The sequence below is a fragment of the Danio aesculapii genome, chromosome 3, assembly GCF_903798145.1.
Source record: "Danio aesculapii chromosome 3, fDanAes4.1, whole genome shotgun sequence".
Taxonomy (NCBI): Eukaryota; Metazoa; Chordata; class Actinopteri; order Cypriniformes; family Danionidae; genus Danio; species Danio aesculapii.
In genome coordinates, this window is record NC_079437.1 from 14,806,385 (window position 1) to 14,831,168 (window position 24,784).

A 24,784-nucleotide genomic window follows, 5' to 3' on the forward strand; every position below is an offset into this window, starting at 1 on the left:
CCCGAGAGAAAGAGAGAGAGAGAGAGAAAGAGAGAGAGAGAGTGTGTTTGAGATATAAGCAGAAGGAGGGGCAGGCAAGTTTTGTCCAGGGTGAAAGAGAGGGGGAGGGGGTTGAGAATGCAGGAGAAGAAGCAACAGCTTTTCTGGGGAAACGGACGGAAGGAAAGTCAGAGCAGCTTCTGTGGAAAGAAGGAAGTACGGAGAGGAAACAGGATGAGGTGAAGAAGTGCTGAGGATAAAATAAGAAAGATGCCTTAAAGGAATGCGCTGGACAGAAAAGCAGCGGAGGAACTTGTTCTTGTGCATGTGAGAAGAAAAGTGGGCTGATGGATTGAGTAATAAAAAGCCAGGCCTGTCAGTGGAGAAAAGAAGAGAAAGAGAGAGCGAGAGAGAGAGCGAGGGGCAGTTAAATTAAGCAGAGGGAGGGAGAGTGAGGAGATTAACAGTCTGAGAGAGAAACAGAGAGAGAGAGTAAAGAAAAGGGTGCAGTCGTTAAGAAAGAGGCAGAGTTGTAAAATACGGAGAGAGCGGCAGCAGCATCTGCATTTGAACGAGAGCACACGCATGTCCGCGGATATGTGTGCCACCGAGACCGTGTGTAACAGTGGATGCGCGTTATGAGGACTCTTATGCGCTGGCTGCTTCCTGTCATCCTTCTGTGCTCCTTCTGCAGTGTGGCCTTCTGGGTTTTCATCTCCAACAAGTGAGTATATCAGCCTTTTGTGTGTATCCATTTGGAGAGTAAAGTTGAAAAGACCAGAGTGTTAACAGATATCAGACCACCATGACTGAAGGAAGTCTTTTCAAGTCAAGTAAGTCATCAATAAATCTTTATAAGATCTCTCTATCTTTGTGCCGTCAGGAAACTGTTTCAACGCAGGCATCTGATTAGCGAAAGAGTATACTGCGTCGTTTTTTTAAGGAGGTTTTCATTGAAGCGAGAAGATGATACTTTTTAAAATGGTTTTGGTAAATGGTTTAGTGTTTCGGGATGCTGGACAGGTCTAAAAGTTGGACTTTAGATGCTTATTGTTTGTTCTGTTTCAGTAAAGCTTAGAATCACATTTCACACGAGTAAATAATTGAAAGTTGCATTTGTTTGCCTGAATACTGATATCTTACACACTTGCGACATCACTGATGTTTTTACATATTAATGCAAAGCCAAAATTAAGAAAAAAATCTAAAGTTTTATGAAATTCACCTTTTTAAACAGACAATTTCATATTCATAACTTTATGAATTAAAGTGGATTTCTAGCTGTATTCTAATACACTCTCAAAATGTACAACTGGGGGGAAACCTTTTCAAAAGCAATCTTTAAAGGTAATGGGAGCCTTTAAGTACAAACATAGGCACTGACCCATGACAGCTTTTGTGCTGGCTTCATCATGAAATGAAGGGTTTTAGACTCTTCAGAAACATGACTGTTTGTTTTTAGCGAGGTTGACAACCTTGATAATTACAATAAATATTGTACACCCCTATAATTATCTGTTATACATCACAATTGCTAATAAATTGCATTAAAGGATACATAAACATCATTTGTTTTAATAATATTTCTTTTAGCTACAGTTGAAATCAGAATTTTAAACCCCTTAATATTTTTTCTTTTTTTAAATATTTCCCAAATGATGTGTAACAGAGCAAGGAAATTTTCACAGTATGTCTGATAATATTTTTTCTTCTGGAGAAAGTCTTATTTGTTTTATTTCGGCTAGAATAAATGCAGTTTTTAATTTTTTAAAAACGATTTTAAGGTCAAAATTATTAGACCCTTTAAGCTATATATTTTTTCAATAGTCTACAGAACAAACCATCATTATACAATAACTTGCCTAATTACCCTAACCTGCCGAATTAACCTAATTAAGCCTTTAAAGGTCACTTTAAGCTGTATAGAAGTGTCTTGAAAAATGATCTAGTCAAATATTATTTACTGTCATCAGGGCAAAGATAAAATAAATCGGTTATTAGAAATGAGTTATTAAAACTGTTATGTTTAGAAATGTGTTGAAGAAATCTTCTCTCCGTTAAACAGAAATTGGTGTAAGAAAAAAAACGGGGGGCGGGGGGGCGAATAATTTTGACTTCAATTGTACATTTTTGAATACCAACTAGTCTTTATCTCTTATGTAAAATATATTAAATGCAGCACACACTTCTATAAAAAATGTGCAATAGAACAAAACCAAAAAGGAACTACTAGATAAAACTATTAGGAAAAGCATTATGAGATTCTTTTAGTACAAATGTTCACGCCTGCAGTTGTAACCCTTCCTCTTTTTGAAGTGTTCGCAGAAATAATATAGCACATGATAATTAGAGAGATGATTAATTTGGTATCACTGAACACTAGCTGGACATTTGTAGCAGACACTACAAATATTTATGAAAGTTAATAATAGAAACGACATAATAAAAACAAAAAAATAATGTAGAATATAATAACACAATTATCTGGATTTATTTATAGAGCCCCTATTATGGGTTTTTAAAAATGACCTTCAATGCAGTGTGTAACACAGCTCTAAGTGAAGTTAAATATCCAGCTAAGGCTTAAATCTGAAAGTGTGCCGTGTTTAAAACTATTGATTCATCTCTGTAACGAATCGTTAGCCGTGTCGGCGTGACATTGATATGGAACTCAAGCCCCGCCCATTTGTTGCAAACGCGCAGACCTGGGAAAATTGACCTCCCCCAGCCCCGCACACAAACACTGCGGAAAGAAAAAGAAGACAAACACTGTAGCAGATCCCGGCTGAATCATGTTGCGAAGACGCTGTGCTCTGAAGTGTGAGGGATAGTTAGTGTTACTTTTTCTACCTAAAGATGAGGCTGTTAAGAGTCAGTGGTTTAACATAATTTTTGGAAAAACACCTCAGCATTATAGCCCCAGCCTTGTTCTGTGTTCCCGTCATTTTTCTGTCGAGTTCTTCAGCAATCTACACGCGTACAATGGGAGATTCGTCAGCTGTTTGTTAAAGGAAGGATCAGAAAAGACTATTGATGTATGGGACTTTGTCAGAGCTTGACAGGAACTTTATCAGTGCACAGTTCATGGATCAGTTCCTTCCTCCATTTCACAAGTGTAAGTAAGTGCGGTTAAAATGGTTGCTTCCTTGTTTTCTCTAGCTTGCAAATTATGTATTTAATTATGTTTTATTACTTGTAACCGCTTGTACTGTATCTGGTTAACTCTTTTTATTCTCGTATCACGTCTAAAGGCACGTTGAAAATGTGACTCATGTCAATATTATTTATTTATTATTATAATTTCTATCTATTATTATTTTTTGTCTATTTGTTTATTTTTTTGTGAATGTAAACATTCTAAGTAAATGATATTTGTATACTATGCTTATAAAAACTTTAATAAAACCACAATAAAAAAAAAGAAAATGCAACGTGTGCTGCTTTGTTGTTTGTAAGCTCGCGATCCTCTGCCGTTTGTCCTTGCTATGGCCACCGTCAGCTGTTCCTATACACACGTGCGGCGGTCAGGTTTCAAAATAGTTCAGCTTTTGCCACTGTGTGGATTATTACTGATTGTGTGTCATGGTTAAGAATAGAGCAATATGCTGGTATTTAACTGCACTCCTTTAAATGCACTCCTACATTGGGCTCACACATACACTCTGCACTCTGATAAGCCGTGCTAGGTCTCGCGCTGAACGCAGTCGACCATTCGCAATAGACTGGGTCATCGGACCAATCAGCGCATCGCGTTAAGGAGGGGTTTGGGAAGAAATGAATCGCTGAATAAATCATATAAGAGTCATTGGGATAATTAGGTAAAAATAAACGCATTTTATAAGACAATGAAAGTGTTTTTTGATCTTGCATGCATATCAGCCTGTTGTTGGGGACCCCCAAAAGCAAAATATGACCTTTTCAATGCATAATAGGGGCTCTTTAAATAAATAACATGTCATGACTAATATATTAAATAAATAAATAAGGTTTAGATCAGGTAAGAAAGCTCTTAAGTTTATTGTCAGATATACACTACTGGTCAAAAGTTTGGGGTCAGTAGGATTTGTAAATGTTTTAAAATAAGCTTATCCTGCTCACCAAGGCTGCATTTATTTATTCAAAAATACAAATTGTAAAATTGTGAAATATTATTGCACCATAAAATAACTGTTCAAAGGCAGTTTATCATTTAATTTAATAACTTATTCCAGTGATTTTAAAGATGCATTTTTTAGCTTCATTACGCCGGTCTTCGGTCACACGATCCTTCAGAAATCAATCTAATATTAATTATTATTATTATTATTATTATTATTAATAATAATAGTTAAAGTAATAAAAGCAAAAATGGAGTAATAGTGTAAAGTTACATACAATAAAATGTAAAAAAAAAAGCTGTTTTTAAAAATTTAATAGATATTTAATGATTTAACTTTTTTTTTTACATTTAATAAACACTGCCTTCATGAACAGAATAATTTCTGGGAGGAAAAAAAAAAAAAAAAACTGACCCCAAACTTGACCGGAAGTGTATATATACACATAAACACTACATTCTAGTGTAGTTATATATAGTGTCTCATAGCCAGATGTTAACCATGTTATACAATATCTAATTATAATGACTATAATTATTCAGCCATCCCCTAAATTATGGCTGTTTGCTGTCTTGCTTGTGACCTTTCTCTTGTTTTCTCTTGTGTGCTGTTACACTGACAGCAGCAGCCTTTAATCACTACAAGGCATGTGGGAGATTAAACTCCCAAAGAAATTCACAACAGCACAAAATCACTGGGTGCTTCACAGTAGCTGAATTAGGTTTCTATCATGTATATGGCAAATTACAGGAAACAAACAAACTGAAGGCTTCAATTTGACTTGAAGAGAAGCATAATTAAATTGGATTATAGTGAATCATGTCGGTAACTTTATAATGCTAAATTGCCACACAGGCTTCAGAAAGCGTAAACCTACAAATAGACTCTACCCTGAGTTTAGAAGGTCTAAAGTCACCTGTGTAGCCTACAAAATCTTTTTTTAATCAAGATAACTTTAAGCTTCTTTTCACTGGAGGCTGTTTGCATATGACTGCTTGTTTAGAGGACATGAACTCTGCTTGAAGCTCAGATATGGACCTTGAGTTGCGAATGTGATCATGGAGAACTGCTCTGAGGAACCGTTTTAAAGGGATAATTTATCCAAAATACACTGAATATCACTATTTATTTACACAACTTTTATAAACCTTTACGAGCTTCTTTAGTCTGTTGAACCCAAAATAAGACATATACACTGTAAAACCCAATAAATTAAAGTAACTCAAACCATTTGAGGAAACCGATTACAACAAACCATTTAAGTTAAAAAACGAATCCTAATGAGTACTGTCAACTTAATCCATTTAAGTAAACAAAGCAGTTTGAGCACAGTAAAACCCAATAAATTAAGAGAACTCAAACCAACTGAGTACTGTAAAACCTGATAAGTTAAGGCAACTCAAACCGTTTGAGGAAACCGATTGCTACAAACCATTTGAATTAAGAAACTAATCTGTATGAGTACTGTGAACTTACTCCATTTAAGTTGAAGTAATGAGGTATTTAAATAAGTCGTTACCTTCAACACTGAGTTCAAAACTCTTTTCAAATAAGTAGAGTAAACGACACTCATTTCATCATAAAGTTGACTGTTGGGCTTTACATTGTAGGGCCAATTTCAATTCTACCTCTTAGCCCTTCCCCTTACCCCTACCCCCCATTTTGCACGTGATGGGGAAGGGGTGTCCCAATTCTCTTTAGCTTGAAGGCGTAGGTCAGTGCCGTTGCGAGGGGGGTTGGGGGTGGGGACTTGCCCCTGATGTATTGTCAAAAGCCTCTGATCTTTTGGAATATGTTGCACTTAAATAAAAAATAGGCTGTATAACATTTATTTTGTTATCCAAGTACTTAAAATTACCATACATCATGCACATTACACTTAACGCAACATTCGTGTTGAGTATTAAATAGTCAGCTGTTCAGCAGTACCTGTTTCTACCGGCAGGTGGGAGTGGTACTGTTCACACGACAAGTGTTAAAAAAATCCTGTTACTGCTGTCATCATTCATTCATTATTTTGAGGAGCTGAAGCTGATGAGGTAATAATACAACTGTTTCACTAAACTGAATAGTTCTAACTGCTGATGGAGCTTAAAATGTGTTTTCACAATATAAAAGGTGTGCAGTTTTGATGAAATAAAATAACTGTGATCAATAAAATGTGCGTAATTCATTTTAAAAATACATGCGAATTATTCAGAAAAAACTAAATTGTATAGCTTTCTAGATATGATATAGATATCTAGACATATTTATCTAGATATGATATAGCCAGTCACATCTGTTTCTGTAATAGTTAAATCACAGTGAGTTCATGAATCTAGCTTATTATTTTATAGCTATAATCTACTGTAACATGCTTTTATCAGTTAGCATTGAATAAATCGACTTTATTCTTGTGAAAATACCTAAGATGGCTGGAAGAACACATATAGATCCATTTATTCTTTGGGGCTAAGCCCCTTATCCCTTTTGACCCTAGCAACGCCCCTGGCATAGGGCTAGGGGGAAGGGCTAGATAGACCTTAAAACGAAGATTTTTCAGGACTACACTCAAAACCAAGGGGTAAGAAAATTTCCCAAAATACACCAACTACAACGGCAGCATGGCTGCACATGGAAGTGAAATTAGTTTTTGTGTCATTATTACGAATTTTTACAACAAACAAGCATATGTTTTAATATGTTCATAACCTTTCTGTTTTACTGTCATGGTAAAAAAAAGTGCTAAAACAAAAGCCGCTAAATTTCGCTATCTATAATCCATAGTAATAACAACTCCTGTATAGCAGTACAACAACATTCTGACACTTGGGAAAAAAAAGTCTAGTGACTGGGAATGGGCTTTATACAGTGTCTGCTAAAATGTTAATGTTGTTTTCTTGTGTGTACATGGATAGATACGGCCAAGGTGTAAATGCACAGTACAGTTACAATCTTATTGTTACATTATATTGTTATGATAACATGATATTGTTGCCATCAGTGATTTCTTGAAGATAAAAACCAAAAAAATAACGCAACTGGAATAACTTCAACAGTCGCGATCGTCAATCTCATATGAAGCAAGAGCTGTTGTTGTAGTGCTCTCCCATTTCTAAAAATTTTGAAGCCCTTCCCCTTTACTTTCTGTTTCAAGGACCAAGAGGAAGGGGAAGAGCAAAGGGTAGGGGTGCAAAAATAGACTTGGGATTGGGCCAAATTAACCATTGACATCATGAAGTCAAAGTTACAGGTTTCCAGCTTTCTTCAAAATACCTTAACATAAGAAACAATGTCAAACAAACTATTACTTTAACATTATTAAAACATGCCTCTGTTTGCACATTTGCATAGGCACTTTGTCAATCTGTATTCTCTTAATTAGGAAATCAGCTAATAAGATTTCTTATTTAGTTTTTGTTCATTTATGTTGTTAAATTTTCGTTGTAGTATGTAGCACATTGTTTTGTCGTACTAACTGTATATGCTTGAAATGAATAAAAGCCTACATGACTTGACTTGGAATGCAAAATTAACTACTTTATGCAGGTTAAAGAAATAGTACTTTATCCCAAATTAATTTATCACTCTCTCTCCTTTTTTTGAACCGAGGGCTGTACTCAAAGACGACTAGCTCTATTTTGCAAACAGTGTTGAAGTGAGATGGAGAGCGTGGGTGTGGATGATAGGGAGTAACAGACAATGTGGGAGTAATAGAAATTGAAAACTAAGATAGGGAGATATAGGAACAAAGATATAGCAAGAGGCGAAGAAATAGGGAACAAAACCAGTCTCACGAGTACTTGTACAAAGACTTTTCTTTGCTTGGCTGTTTGCAATAGACTGATAACTTTACAATATCCCACAAACTATACACTACCTTACAAAAGTCTTGTCATCGATCCCAGTCGTAAAAGCAACAAATAATAACTTGACTTCTAATTGATCATTTGGGAAAGTGGCAGAAGATTGATTTTCCTGATGAATCTTCTGTTGAACTGCATCCCAATCATCACAAATATTGTAGAAGACCTATTGGAACCTACATGGACCCAAGATTCTCACTGAAACTAGTCAAGTTTGGTGAAGGAAAAATCATGGTTTGGGGTTACATTCAGTATGGGGGTGTGTGAGAGATCTGCAGAGTGGATGGCAACATCAACAGCCTGAGGTATCAAAACATTGGTGCTGCCCATTACATTACAAACCACAGGAGAGGGCAAATTCTTCAGCAGGATAGCGCTCCTTCTCATAGTTCAGCCTCAACATCAAAGTTCCTGAAAGCAAAGAAGGTCAAGGTGCTCCAGAATTGGCCAGCCCAGTCACCAGAAATCAACATTATTGAGCATGTCTGGGGTAAGATGAAGGAGAATTCATTGAAAATGGATCCAAAGAATCTTGATGAACTCAGAGTCCTGCAGGAACACTTTCTTTGCCATCCCAGATGACTTTATTAATAAGTTATTTGAGTCATTGCAGAGATGTATGGATGCAGTTCTCCATGCTCATGGGAGTCATACACAATATTAATTCTTTTCCCACTGCACCATGACTTTATATTCTATACTGTACATTATTTCTGTTAAGTGACAAGACTTTTGTCTAAGCAAAGTCAGAATTTACTGTCCTAATGAAATAAATAAAAATCAAGGCATGATCATAATTTATTTTGCTAAGATAAGTGTAATCTAGAGGACTTTGCCTTTCATATAAGCAACTTCTGATACTAAATGATCAACTAGAAGTCCAGTTATTATTTGTTGTTGCTAAAACTTGGATAAGCAACAAGACTTTTGTCAGGCAAGGTACATGAGCAATTTTAAAGCTGACCGTGTGGAAATTAAGCAGGGATACACTTTTGTAAAGTCGACAGCAGTTTACAACTTGGTGTATAAATTGCAGATTTGATGTGTATAAAACTATAACAAAGCAAGACTAAATATGAAAGGCAAGAGGCAGTAAAAGAAAAGAAACTCATGCCAGCAAGCCAAAAGAGTACATCATAAACTATTAACAGTGGTTGTTTTGTATAACACTGCATTTTTCTGAGCTAAGTCACATAAATATAATTGTCAGATTGTTGAAATACAGACTTTTTTACTCGTTATTTACTTCAGATTGGTTTGGCATAACGAAACAGTTCAACAAACAACAAATGAAGTAACTTACCTTAAAAGCACAGCCATGAATCCAGCAGTCTAATTGCTCTGCTAACAAAAACCATCCAAACGAACTCACAGCAAATTCAATTACGTCTCTAAAACAAACAAGGTGTTAACTTCCTGAATGAATCAGTGTTCTTAAATGAATCAGTTGAGTGAATGATTTGTTGACTCACTTAGAGGGATGTCCTCTTAAATATACACAATTAAATGCCCTATTAGGTAGATGTCCAATTATTATTGACACCGGTGAGGTAGAATGTAAATGTAATTGTAAAATGGCCTTAACGTTATTTGTGAATATTTATTACTACACCAAAAACTTTTGCGATCATGTCCAAGCAGAGATGGCAAAAGTACACATCCTTTACTCAAGTAGAATTACAGATACTCATGTTTAAAATGACTCTGGTAAAAGTTGATATACTGATTACAGTTTTGTACTCAAGTAAAAAAAAAAAAGAAGTAGAGCCTCAAAAATGTACTTAAGTAGTACCCATTACTACTACATGTTTTAGTTTTACTAGGTGGGTAAATATCCGGTTTCCCCCCATGTATCATCATCCTGATGCAAACTCACAGCAATTCAGCATGTGGTACTGTGACTGTTGGATCAAGAACAACAGCTGCCATTCATGTCAATACACTCTAAAAATAACTCTGTGGGCTTGTATATCTTTATAAATAACGTCTTACATTTTACACTGACGTTTGTCCAAAATATATTGAATTTTTTTAATTTTATATTTGAATATTATTGAAAATATTGAAAATATATTTTCTTTTGCTAAAATAAATACACATCGTAAATGACTGCAAACTATTTTTGTTTGTTTGTTTGTTTGTTTTAGCAGCTCTCATACATAACCCGTTATTTTAGTGTTTTTTTCCAGGGTATTGTGAATGTTTTATTTAATGGATACACATTAATTCTGTTAATACATTTATTCTATGCTTAAAGCTACACAGGCCTGACTACAACCTACAAAACAAGTGCATGATCCTTTACTCATGTAATAAATTCTGGATCTTTTGCATTATATTTTTATTGCTGAATTGCCCAGTATAATTACTTTTGTTGTTGTAACAACATTTGTTAAAATCATAATTGAAGATTAAAATGCCTATATGTAAAATCATATAGCCAATTAAAAAAAATCTATTAAAAAAATGTTAAACAGCATAAATTCTGTATTAGGAAATATGAAGTCATCGAAATAAAAAGGAAATAAATCTCAATGCATAGTTTTTATATAGTATTTGATTGTTTTAGTACTAAATGTACAAATCTTTACAAAGAAAAGCACTTTTTTGTGGTATTAGACTGAAAGACCAGAGAAATGCCGTGCAGTATGAACGGAAGTGGACTAAAGACTGTTTACCTTAAGCATTTGTATGGCATATTTTTAAACTGGAATGTATCTCTCTTGTTTACCTGTGATCTAATCGAGCAAAATGTGTCTTATTACCGTGTAAACAGGGCAGCGTCATCATGTTAAATTTGCAGACTCCCTTTTGGCTCGTTTCCACTGACTGGTACAGGTCGGTTCGGGTCGGAACGGGTCACCTTTATCAGTTCCACTACCAAGAGTACCCTTTTGGTGGGCGTGGTGTACGACAGAAAGTTTAAGTCGACGTCATTCTCGCTCGAGGAAATGTCTACAATAAAGCTGTATGGGTCGCTTGCATATGAGAAGCACTTCTCACAAAACAAATGCTGTACACATAAATACTTGTGTATACATGTTTATTACTAACTTTTCTATGAACATGAGTTGATTATAACTGCAGATCAATGACAGTGCGAAACAGCCAACTGTAATGTCTGTAATTATATTAAAAAAATAAATAAATGCAACATATATAAACACATACAGACCCTTACAGTCTTCGATATGTTATCAATTACAGTAAAACCACACACAGCACACATTTAGTCCTTATTTAGGTTAAAAACAACACAAAATAAAGCCCACAGTCAGTGTAAACCTCTCATCTGTGTCTGTAATCTTCAGCAGCACATGTAGCCTCTGTTAGACAGTAATTCCATCATTCTGAGTTCATAATTTTCCAAAAGGTGATAATAATAGTTAAACATGGCAGTTTGTTCAGGTTTGCTGAAAAAATAATGTGCTCCTTTTATTCCGGCTTCTCCTTTGTTTTTTGCGGGTCACTCTCGCATTTGTCAGTGTCTGACAGGATCGGGGTTTCAAAAGCACGTCAATAATCAAGCGCATGGTATTATCATCAGCTCAAGAAGTTTGTTATTTCATAGATGCGTGGCGAGCGCAAGCAAGAAAGCAAAACCGCTCGCGCTTCAGACTGGCTTGTAAAAAACTAAGGGGCACAGGGTAAAACTGCTCTTCTTTTTGGCTTTGTGGCTGTTCATCAAGACGACAACAAGGTTTGTTTGAGCCCGGATCGACCATGACTCGTTATTATCGACCATTTTCTTGTGTTTGGTACCCTTTCGAAAGGGTGGCGAAAAAGTGGTATGGTGAGGTTCGCTTCGGTACACCTTTTGACAGTGCAAACGGCCATAAAAGCGTACCGAACCGTACTGTACCACTCAGTGGAAACGGGCCATTAGTCTTATCTGCGTAGTCATCCTTGCCTTTCTCATAGTAATCTTCATATACTAGCCTTCATAATGTGTGTGAAAGCCGCAGGCGGGCAATGATGAAAATAGACTGAGTGCATCAAAAATCAACTCAAATGACAAGAAAAAATGTAAATCGCACCACAAAACGAAAGAAACGAGACCAATTAAGAAATGGAAGGTGTAGAAAGTAAAAAGTTGTCAAAAAATAAATAGTGGATTAAAGTACTGATACCAGAAAAATCTTCAACAGTAACAAAGTATTTGTACTTCATTATTTCCTATCTCTGTGTCCAAGTATTGCACGATAAGTGCAAGATATATTGATTATTGTGATAGGCCTAGTTTTGGGTGAACTATCCCTTTAAGACAGTCAGTCGTTTCATTCTAAATGAATCCTGTGTTTGAATTGGTACAGAATGCCATCGAACAAATGAATAACATGCTGATAAACATGTCATCTGTCGCCACCTATTGGCTAAACAATATAGAAAGAGTTGGTATAAATCAGCAGCGCATTTAGAAGGGCTGTCTGCTCTGCCCATAACAGATGTTCAAGGAAATAAGAGCTAACTGCATTATGTAATTACCCATTATGTAATTATCCACTATGTGATTATGCAGTATGCTATTATGCGAGCTGCAAGCTTGTCTGTCTACATATAAATTTATTCCTCCGATCCAAGTTAAGATTGACATTTGTGGTGCTTATTATTCTGCAACAGTTCTTTGAATCCCCACTAGAATATTAGAGTGGTTCTGTTTGTTTGTTTGTTTGTTCATTTTAAATCTCTTTCTCTCCACAGTAATGTAATCCCTCACCCTGCATCTAGGTTTCCTCAAAAAGCCTCCAACACACAATCTTGTAAGGCATGCAAGTACGTATGCAAAATCACTCATTGTTACACATCACATGATGTCTTTTCATCAACATGGCAGACACCCAATGTAAACATAAGATCTAAACAAAAATATGTATTTCAGGTAAAAATAAATTAATTAATAAAAAGGATTACACTCTCTGCTGGATCTCATACAGCATATAATCAGGGGTGTAAATACTCAAACTGTGTAATTGTTATTGTGTAGTTTTTCTCAGAAATTGTTCTTTACTATGTAGTTTTAAAAATGTGTACTTTTACTATCCATTGAGTAAATGTTTAGTGCAGTATTGGTACTTTTACTTCACTACTTTCCTTCAACTTGCAGTCTCTACTTTATATTTTCTTGTCTATGGGGATTAGAAAAATGTATATTCCTGTCCAATGTATAAAACTGGGATTCCTGTCCAATCAAATCACACATAGAAAGTAAATCGCCACATAATGAACTACCTCAAGACAAGGGCGATTTATAATTGCAGCAAACTGTTAAGCGTTAAAAGTGTACAAAAGAAGATGTTTAAAATCTTTACACACAAGGACTCAGAGACTGTTTAGATACCAGTCACTGATGAAAAGATGACGGATGTTTACTGTGTGATGACCGAAATGGCCTTAAACACCCAGCAGGCACAAAATATCAACATTACGTCACATTGAAGTTGTACCACAACGTCATGGGAACGTTGCATTTTGTTTAGAAATGAAAAATGGGATGACATCAGAACCCAACGTCAGGCCAACGTCAATGTCCAACGGCCAACCAAATATCAACATCTAATGATGTTACAGCTTGACGTCTATCAGATGTTGGATTTTGGTTGGCATAACTGCTGAATGTCAGTATTTGTTGTCAATATGACGTTGGTTTTAAGATGTTGGCTTGACGTTGGATTTTGGTCAATTTCTAACACAACCTAAAATCAACTAAATATCAATGTCATTTGACGTCGTTATTGGACATCAAAATAACATTGTCCTTACACACTGAATCACAACCTAAATCCAACCTAATATTAACGTCTTATGATGTCGTGTGCCTGCTGGGCAATAACTAAATGCACTACAGAATGTTACGTTTACACACATCCACAAATTACATGTTAAAGCATCAGCTTTCTACAGCGTAATACTCACTACTCTTGAGTACTTTTGAAAGGTCTACTTTTTACTCATACTTTGACTAATATTTACAACAGATACTTTTCCTCTATTTGCACAACATTTTTATAGGCAAGTAATGGTACTTTTACTTAAGTATGATTTTTCAGTACTCTTTTCACCACTGCATTTAATTACTAACTAAATTGTTTTGATCTATTTTTCTATCTTCTGTGACTAAAACACTATTGTATATTTATGTATACAGTTGGTTACATTGTGGTCATTGTGTTCGCCACATTTTCTGCAAAATGCTTTTGGCCGCTGGGTGGTGCTATAACAGACTTCATCAGCTAAAATATCAGCACGCAATTTTCAGCATGGCTTTTCACAATACTATGGTTGCAATACACAAATAATCTAAGAAAAACATGTAGTCTAACTATTTTTCTTTAACAAAACCATATTTAGTTTTATGCGCATTATGAGGATTTAGTTTTCAATATTTTGGTAGCCTATTCGAACTAAAAATGCGTCACAAAATCACCATAGGTACTGTTTGTGATGTGTTCAATTAAAATGTACAAGGTTACAATGGGCATTCTCAATGGATCTGAGAAATTGAGCAGTTATTTTCATTTCATGATTTTTCATTCCATATATAAATATTTATATGGGAATGATACATACATAAATACATAAAGATACATAAAGTGTGTAAATACATACACACTTTAAATAAATAAAGCACATAATGTAAATAACTTGCCAGAGTAAGATTATGTAAATCAATCAATTTTGACAGAAATGTCAGCTAGAACCTTATAATCCAGCATCTTGAGCCATTCAGACATATTGACAGTAATACAGGTACTACAAAATATTTTTTGGTGATGGAATGGATTGCTTTTTTCTACAATTTATTTGGATGATTTAGCAGCTAATTCGATGGTGAAAGTCAAGAACTTAATAGGGACAATTTTCACAAAAGTGGCTACAATGTAAACTTCCAACAAAGGAAGGTTGTAACTTGATATGTAGGGATAATAGGCGAAATAGGACTTTACATTAGTGTGACTTTGCATATTGTTGTTCTTTGGTTGTGTTGATTACTTCCAGTGTTGTCATTTGTAGGTCGCTTTGGATAAAACTGTCTGATTAAATGTAAATGCATTTGTTTGTGAAACACCAGAGTTTATAATTTCCATTTGTATGTGTTTGTAATGCTTTCAGAGACAGTGTGATCATTGGCAAAGCACTGGGAAACTATTCAAACAGCTGGAAAAAACACGAGGCAAACTTTAAAAGATTCAGGTAAAACGGTAGTCCGTTTAACAGTAAAAATACTTTTATTTGTTTCTTCTGTTGAACACAAAAGAAGATACTTTGAAGAATGCTGAAAACATTGACTTCCATACTAGTAAAAAAATACTATAGAAATCAATGGTTACCGTTGCTTTCTTCAAATTATCTTCTGTTGTGTTCAACAGAAGAAAGAACTTCATAAAGGTTTAAAACCACTTGAGGGAGTAAGTAGTGAGAAAATGTTTCCTTTTGGGTGAACTATCCCTTTACAGTTAGATCTGATGTTTTTAATCAAGAGAATCATAAACGTAGCATTTCTGTTTCTCTCCAGGTTATTACTAAATGACAAATGCCATGCTGTGTCAAAGGCTGTGGTCACACAGAATAACACTCCTCTGGGGTCAAATGTTGTCTATGATGGAGAAAGAAGAAAACCACTACAGGTGACCCAAGCCCTGTTCAACATCTTGGCTAAGGTAGCGATACAAACTTTAATACAAAGTTTAAAACTGATGACTGTTTTTCAGATGGTGTTTTTTATATTTTGTGTGTGTGTGTGTGTGTGCGTGCGTGCGTGCGTGCGTGCGTGCGTGCTTTTTTTGTAGGAGCAGCCATTTGGAAATGTTACATGGGAGTCATGTGCTGTGGTGGGTAATGGAGGTATTTTGGCCAATAGCAGTTGTGGAGAAGAAATCAATTCAGCCCAGTTTGTCATTAGGTATGTCTCATATTATGTGAACTATTGCTTACATTATTATCACAATGATCATAATCCATTTCAGCATTAGTAATACTAAATAATTTTCCTATCAGTAACCATGGACTAATCCTAATCAACCCCTGTATTTTAGATGCAACCTTCCACCACTTGATGACAGATATGAGAAAGATGTGGGAAACAAAACCAATCTTGTCACAGCAAATCCCAGCATCCTCCATGAGAAGTGAGTCTGTGATTGAGGTTCACCCAAAAATGAAAAAAGGACAAACTATTTGCTCACCCTCACCCTTATCGTTTCTTTCTTCTGTCGGAAACAGTTGAAGATATTTGAAGAAAGCTAAACCAGGCATGGGACTCTAACCGTTTTCAAGGTTTACCACAGTTTGAAAAAGTCAAGATTTTAAAACTGCCAAAATTTTCTACAATACCAATCCTAAGGTATTTGTAAGATTTTTTTATTAGATTTTTAGGACAGCAGTATCTCCAGCAGAAAAGATTTTCAAATATGTTATTTTAAATTGCGAAGAAATCTGTGTTTTTGAAACTAATGAAGACAGCAGAAGTCAATGATTCGTTTGAATTGTTTAGTCAAGGGGGGCCCAAACTCAGTCCTGTATGGCCGTTGTCCTGCATATTTTAGTTCCAACCGCAATTTAACACACCTGAACCAGCTAATCAAGCTCTTTTTAGGTATACTAGAAACTTTAAAGCAGGTGTGTTGAAAGAAGTTGGAGCTAAACTGTGCAGCACACTGGCCCTCCAGGATCGAGTTTAGGCACCCCTGGTTTAGCCTGACATGTTTATTGCTCCAAAATATTTGAAATGTTTCTCAAAATAAAATGTATTGTGTGCAAATGGGATTTTTTGTACCCACACATTTAAAAAGAATAAATTTTAGAGCAGTAATCACAATACCGTCAAACCGTGATATTTTTATGCAGGGTTATCATACTGTCAGAATTGTATGCATTGACTTGGTAGGAAAATTAAATACTACAGATGTCAATCATTACCTGGTTTCCAGCTTTCTTCAAAATATCTTCTTTTGTGTTCAATAGAAGAAAGAAAGTCAAACAGGTTTGGAACAAGTGGAGGGTGAGTGAATGATGACAGAATTTTCAGTTTTGGGTGAATTATCCCTTTAACGCTTGTGATTTGAAGAAAGAAGAGAAAGAATAATCATTTGTTTGGTCATAAAATTAAACTTTAAATTCTTACAGCAATTAAAATAGAAGAATACTTCATAAATATTGCAAAAAAAAAAAAACATTCCAGCTAAAAGACACGTCTCCCTTTTATACAAAAGATAAAATGGGACGAGGTCTGGATTGAGTTATGTGAAAGATGACATAAAGGAATTAATAGTCAATAATGGAAAGAATTTGATAGGAAACTAAAAATGAGGTAATTTAATACTCCTTTGATGATTTCTACATATGTAAAGTGAGATCTGTTGCTTTGTCTTGAAAAAAAATGTGGTAAAATTGGAGATCATACCCACATTTTTTTGGGACTGTCCTATGATTTCGGAATTTTGAAAATATTTTTAAAAAGAAATAGATATGATATTAGATATAGAAATACCCCTCGATCCAGTTGTGTGCTCACTAAGAGCACTGTCCAAAGAAATATATAATAAAGAAACAAGATTTGTACTAAGGATATATATATATATATATATATATATATATATGAATGCATTACAGCAATGTCTAATATATAATATTATCTAGATGAGGCATGTGAAAAGTTATTGTGTCGACCACGCAAACAGAACAACATTATAATGTTTTCCTAGTTTGTGGCGCCTCTACAACTCTAATGAGTTGTTTTTATTGAATCACTAACGTTAACCAACTATGCTCGCAAGTTCCGTTGAACTGTTTGTAATGAGAGAATTTGTGACCATAATTGCTTTTGGCAAATGTACCACCGTGTGGTCAGATTATATGATGAATGACCAATTGAGTCTTTTAGAAATGATTGAAAATTTATGAAAACATAAGCTATAAAACATAACCGAACGTATGACGTATGACTGAATGGACTCTTTGTAGCGAGTCAAACACAAACAGCATTCGTGGGATCGTTCATTTGAAAACATTTAAGTAGATGTTATTTGCGTTGTCAATGGTATGTAAAAAATGTATACGGCTTGAATGTGTAACCACATTAAGTGTAGAAATTGGTGTTTTCACATACTGTAAAACATTTTTGTATTGCAATTCTTTCTGCGGATGTTTAGCTGCGGTAACTCAGCTCTATGGTTCAGCCTCAGCTGGCTCATTCGGCTAAATTCCAATCTTTTAAAATTATCCAATTAAAATACTGTGGTTACTATTAAATGAAACCATATCTTAACCCGATAGACTTTATCCAACGCATATCGCACATAGCTGATGGTGTTCAGAGTGCAGGTGATGATAGCGACCGTTTATTTTTAAATGAACGAAAGGCGGGAATTTGGATAGAGGAGCTCGAGCCAATCAGTCATGGGAGGGTCAACAGAATCTGCAGAATGGATTATATGCACAGCTAGTACTTTTCAGCCAATGATAATCTGACTATTTTTAAGTTCTTAATGTTCCTTTACAGTATTGATGTTGTAATGTAATTACAATACATTCAGTTAAATAGAGTTAAGCATTCATTTAGTTGTTCAAACATAAGACAAGATGAAAGATCGTGCAACCGCAAGTGCCGTCAGGATCAGCAGGCTAGCGCAAAAACTATACTGGGGTAAAATAAACTGCCATATTTTAAAGACATGGCAGGGAGAAACGGAATGTAATGCAGTGCTTCTTGTCCAGTCTGAGACCCACTTTATAACTTATATTTATCAGGCAGTGAAGATCACCGATTTTTTGAAAAATGTGGCATTATAAAACATGGCAATTTTATAATGAAAACAGTTCACCAGAAGTGCTGGGCTTGGCAAGCTGAAATTAAAGGTCTGTACGCATACCCCATTTATTTACTGCATGTATTTTTCTATTCCTGCTGATATTTTTTTGTTAAATAAATAAACGTATGCAGATTTATGCTGAATGGTTTTGAATATAGGAGCTGAAAACGTAAATAAAATAAAAAAAATTACTTTTACTTAAATTTTAAAATGCAAATCCAATTAGAACCCCTTGTTTGGTAAACAAATCTACAATAGGTATCCTATAACACATCCACTAAAAGGTATAGAGAATATTATATTATAAATTGCACTGTGTACAAATTATCTATATTTTTTGCAAATTTATGATATAACCAACATAATATAAACAACTGCATATAGAGTAAAAACAGGCTCAACAATCTGCAGAAATCTGGGGTTTTCTGGTTCGAATTTCATGGATATGGCTTGTGACAAACGTTTTTACTCATCACTTTTAGCACTTTTGTTTTAAGGGAAATTAAATGGCTCAATGGTTGTGATAATAAAGTTATGATAAAACACAAAAAAATTTATTCAATGAACAAACCATGTTTCTTACATTTAAATTCATATCAGCACACAATATACATTTTTGAAAATTAATGATGGCAACATATATTGTCAATCAAAGTCTACACCAAATATCACGGCCATGTGTTGGCTGAACATCACATGCAAAAGGCACTCAAAAAACTCTTCAAAAGCTTTGAAACATTGGCCATCTACCTGACATCCCAGGAATTGTGTCGAGCTAAAAACAAAACTATCTTGATCCTAAACTCATGGAGGAAGATAGCAGTTGTGTTTGCAACTTTAACATCGAGTGCTTATCAGGATCAGCTAAACTCTTGAACTCTGAAAAGTATGTGAAGTTCACAGAGGACTTCACAGAGGAAGTTCACACAACTCTTGACAGCTGAATGCAGCTTTAGATGCATTGATTTATTGATTGACTTTGACTTGCCCATTCACTTAACAGTAAACAACACTAATATTTGCCAAGAATCATTTCTCATGTACTTCTTATTGATGTCATCTCCTCATTTGGCTATATACAGTCGAAGTGAGAATTATTAAACCACCTGAATTATTAGCCCCCAATTTTTTCCCCTAAACTCTGTTTAACGGAAAGAATTTCTAAACATAATTTTAATAACTCATTTCTAATTATTGATTTCTTTTATCTTTGCCATGATGACAGTAAATAATATTTGACTAGATATTTTTGAAGATACAAGAGCTTAAAGTTCCATTTAAAAGGATAAATAGGTTAATTAGGCAAGTCATTGTATAACGATGGTTTGTTCTTTAGACAATCAAAAAATAAATATTGCTTGGGGGGCTAATAATATTGACCTTAAAATGATTTAAAAGAAAGAGAGAGCTTTTATTATAGACGAAATAAAACAAATAAGGCTTTCTCCAGAAGAAAAAATATTATATGAAATACTGTGAAAATTTCCTTGCTCTGTTAAACATCATTTGGGAAATATTTGAAAAAGAAAAGGGCTTATAATTTAGACTTCAACTGTGTATCAGTGTATATATTGAGACTTTATTTCTGCTTCTCATCTTACAGGTATAGTGGTCTGATGGAGCGGCGGCGTCCATTTGTGGAAAGCCTTCACTCATACGGTCAAGCCTTATTACTGCTGCCAGCCTTCTCCTACGGTCACAACACGCCTGTATCCCTGCGTGCCTTTTACACACTGGAAGACTTTGGCAGAGAGGGCCCGCTGCCCATTTTCCTGAATCCAGAATACTTGAGAAAGTTGACGAAGTTTTGGCGTGAGCAAGGCCTAAACTCTGTTCGCCCCAGCACTGGGCTCATCATGGCCAGCTTGGCTCTAGAAATCTGTACTAATGTCCATTTGTACGGTTTTTGGCCCTTCGGTAAACATCCGAACGACAGTCGACCTATCACCAACCATTATTACGATAATCGGGAGAGCAAGAAAAATGTGCATTCAATGCCGAGCGAGTTCGAACAATTACTGAAACTCCATAAGCAAGGTGTGGTTCACATACACCTGGGTGAATGTCAGCCTGCTCATAGATAAAACACGAGGCTGGTGGGAAACGTAAGGTACGTTGGTGTAGATTGCATACAGAATACCTCTGTTTATTTAAAGGGTTAGTTCACACAAAAATGAAAACTCGGTTATTGATTACGCACTCTCAAGAGATCTTGCTTCATATTCAGAGTAGGGTTGGGCAATATCAACCAATTTGGCATCGTACAATATCTAATGTGAAACATCCTGATGGATGATGACATCAGTGAATTAGTTATTTATGAACTCATAACAAATTATTTATTTGTAGCCTACCGTTTCAACTACCTGACCCGCATGGTCTTTATTTTACCCATAACCAAATCATAAATAAAGATAAGTTACACACAAATGACCACCTATCAGTCACTTTTTCTGCAGGACTCTGGCAGGAATAGGCAGAGTGATCTGTGTCGTTATAATGGCGTCGACAAACTTGGTTGATAAAAAAATGCACAACCAACAGGAACCAACCAACAGTATCTGAGGTTTTCACTAAAATTACTAAGTACAAGCGTGAAAGTGAAAGATTGAAGCAGTGTGCTGATGCTGTGACACATTACCTGATAGATTCAAGACCGAAGAGGTGTTAGTTAGAGACAAGATTAATTAAATATCACGTTTAACAACTATAGTGAGACACGATCCAGTGTGTTTTTGTGTGTGTGTGGTCACGTGATGTGCGTTTTCAGCGGTGTATTGTGTAAGGAGGGCTTTTCAGAAATGCTAGATGAAACCCATGTCACACTTTAAGATCTCAGCTGTCATAAAGTAAGACTGAACGACTATGAAGACGTGCTAAACACAAAAGTAAACACCTCCGGAGTTTGACGTCATCCACCCGTGACACTTTCACCATCCCGCGTTCTGAAATGATTCCTCACAGCCAACGTAAACAATCTGTAGATGCAATTTTCCTCACGGTGTCTCAATAATAAAACCAGGAAGAATTTTTTTTTTTGGCATTTCTCCGTGGTCATTTGAATTGTTGCATGGATTGCCTCATCAAATTCACCGCTCCTATTGGTTCTTAGATTGATGCTCATCGCAGCAGTTGTCACACTGCAGGAAAGTGTCTGAAATCTTCTGACACTGCCAGAACTTCATCGGAGGAAAAATCTGATCGCAACGGACACTAATCGGCTGTCTGTGAACATGTCAAACTAACGATCAAAGATCTCCGATTTTAGCCTAGCATTTCAGGACTCTTTTAGGATTCCACAAATTTGTCTAAGATGACAAAATCGTGGCTGAAATCTCACAGTGTGAGCAGGGCTTAAGACGTATTAGTGTAAACAGGGCCTAAGTGTGTATTTTTCGCGAGTTTGTTGCTGCTGCGATGGGGGGGGGAGGATCGCAATGCCGGCTCAGCATAGTGATGTCTATCGGCCATCGGCGATGGACGATGGAATCGTCTATCGACCCAACCCTAATTCAGGGCATGAATTAAGCTATTTTAGATGAAATCTGAGAGCTCCTTCGACAGCAGTGGTCTTGATATTCGAAGTCCAGAAAAAGAACTAAAAACATTTTCAAAAACTTTCATGCGACTTCAGTGGTTCAACTGTAATAATATGAAGCTCCCAAACCTAAAAATGACTTTGCTCACCACTGCCTCCTTTTCCAACACTATCTCACTGCAATTCGTAACTTTTTGATTTAGTGTCATATTTGTACGATCGCATTTGTACAATTAAGGATAATTTACTCTTCTTCCAAAGACAGTTTCCACTGCAACTAGTCATAGGAGTTCAAATATTTTAACGGATCCGCAACTCAAATCAGATGCAAATTCTGCGGAGATGATCAAACTCCACGCAGCTCCCGGACAACTCTCCATTGGAAATGAATGACTGTTGCTTGACGTTTGTCGTGTGCAGTGGAAAGGCGGCTTTAGGTTTAGGGGTGTTTGGTGTCTCCTTTTAAAAATCGTACATTTTCGTACTGAACTCATAATACTGACAAAATGTAAAATAGTTACGTTTCCTTACGAGATCAGGCTGGCTTTTCTGCAACAGTACACTGTACAGTATTATGGCCGCTACAATGTTTTTAACATTAGACTGCCATTTGTATTTGCCATTATTAGCAGCATGCTGCATATAGAAAATCTGACCTGGAAGACTAGTAGGGCAGGGGTGTCAAGCTCATTTTCAAAGGACCAGAGCAAACATAACTGTAAGACTGATGTTAGAATTGCTCTTAACATGTTGTTAAATAATTTTCTCTTTATTTCATTATAACATATTGAAGTAATTAAAACATATTTCTAAAGGTGCTGTTAACCTGATATTTTCACCTGATGTTGGTAACAACCAAAGAAATTTATATATGCAAAGAAAACAAAACTAATTTGTTTACAAATGAAGTTATGCTCAATAAAATGAAATGACGCAGGGAAAAAGTATTGAACACATGAAGAAAGGGAGGTGTAGAAAGGCAGTGAAAGCCCAGACAGCAGCTGAAATCTCTCAGTAGTTCTTCAGCAAGCCTCTGTCCTTCATTTTAAATTAATATTCGCTGCTTCAGTTTAACGTCTACATTAGCAGGAGGATGAAGATGAAACCAGGGTGTACATTTCAGCAAGAAATGATCCAAAACACAGCCAAGGAAACTCTCAAATGCTTTCAGAGAAAGAAAATCAAGCTGTGGAATGGCCCAGCCAATCACCTGACTTGAATCCAATAGAAAATACAAATTAAGGATCAGATTTGGTTCACAAAACCAGCATGCATTATGGGAGATATAGTTTATAGTCAATATATGATATAAAGTATCATGGACTTTTGTTATAATGCTGGGTTCATACCAAACATGAAGCACAGCGTCACTCACTCTAGATTAGAATGTTTTTCACCTCACATGAATTTTACGTTTGAGTTAAATATCTCAAACTTTGCCAGAGGATATTCGCAGCAAATGCATCAACCAGTTTGCATTTACATTGTATATAATCTATTTGCACGAATACTTAAATTAGAATTTTCCTCGCAGGCCAAATAAAATTCTACAGCGGTCAGGATTTGCTTTGTGGGCCTTGAGTTTGACACATGACAAGTGAATAAAGTCATTTTTACAGGTGTTTTTGACACACAAAATTGTTCTTGGAGCTTTTGTATGGTTACAGTTGAACCAATGAAGTGACATGGAATATTTTTGATTATTTTTATGAATGATATGGGTTGTTTATGATACCTATTCGCTTTTTACAGTATATAAAATGCCTTAATTTGTGCTATGAACATGATAGAAGGTTGGATATTGGAACGAAATAGGAATAATTAATGATCAAATTTAAATTTTTGTGTGAACTAACCCTTTAAGAAGTACAACACATTTTGTTAGGAAGGATGTGTGGTAAGAAGCAGCTGTAAATGTGCACTGAATCTGTATTGCTTGTTTTGCTGTGCACTCTTGCATGCACAACCAATTCATCAGTTTTGAGTTACTTTGAGATAACCTTGTGCACAAAACTAGCTAAAAATGAATGTACCGACTTTAGCCTTGGTGTACTGTGAAAGAACTCTAATTAGGAAAATGACACCCAGAGTTGCACCCTTAAACACTCCTTAAGCGGTCTTGCCTTAGTCAGCCTTTAGCGGTGCTCCTCCAGCACTGTTGCATTCATCACAAGTGCCAGTCTGTCCTCTTTGGCAGTGAATGTGAATCTGATCTCAGGTGTGCAGAAATAGCTGTAAAAAGCAGCACTGAATTTATAACGCAAGACTGTGAGTTTAGGAAATGTCTGCCATAAATAGAAAGCTTCAAAGTGTGGTGTCACATTGACCGTGTGAAATAATAGGAAGCATAGATGTGGGTTAGCATAAAAAAAGCTAACACAGAAGGTGTAAATGCTGACAATAGTGCCAATTTTCAGCGTGCCAGTTTTGAATGCCCTATATTTACACAGAAATCACTGTAATGTAAATTAAAGTTGCTTTTAATTATTAATTAAATATCACTTTCTGATCAAA

At 35.7% G+C, this 24,784-nt stretch overlaps 1 protein-coding gene across 1 annotated transcript; it reads left to right on the forward strand.

Annotated features, from left to right (window-relative positions):
* The first annotated feature begins 98 nt into the window (after positions 1-98).
* On the forward strand, positions 99-24,784 carry st8sia6 (ST8 alpha-N-acetyl-neuraminide alpha-2,8-sialyltransferase 6). The gene is made up of 7 exons (XM_056453228.1): positions 99-703; positions 12,626-12,697; positions 15,035-15,115; positions 15,438-15,582; positions 15,712-15,824; positions 15,958-16,050; positions 20,336-24,784. The coding sequence occupies exons 1-7, from the start codon at positions 609-611 to the stop codon at positions 20,814-20,816; spliced, it is 1,080 nt and encodes a 359-aa protein (XP_056309203.1). The 5' UTR covers positions 99-608; the 3' UTR covers positions 20,817-24,784.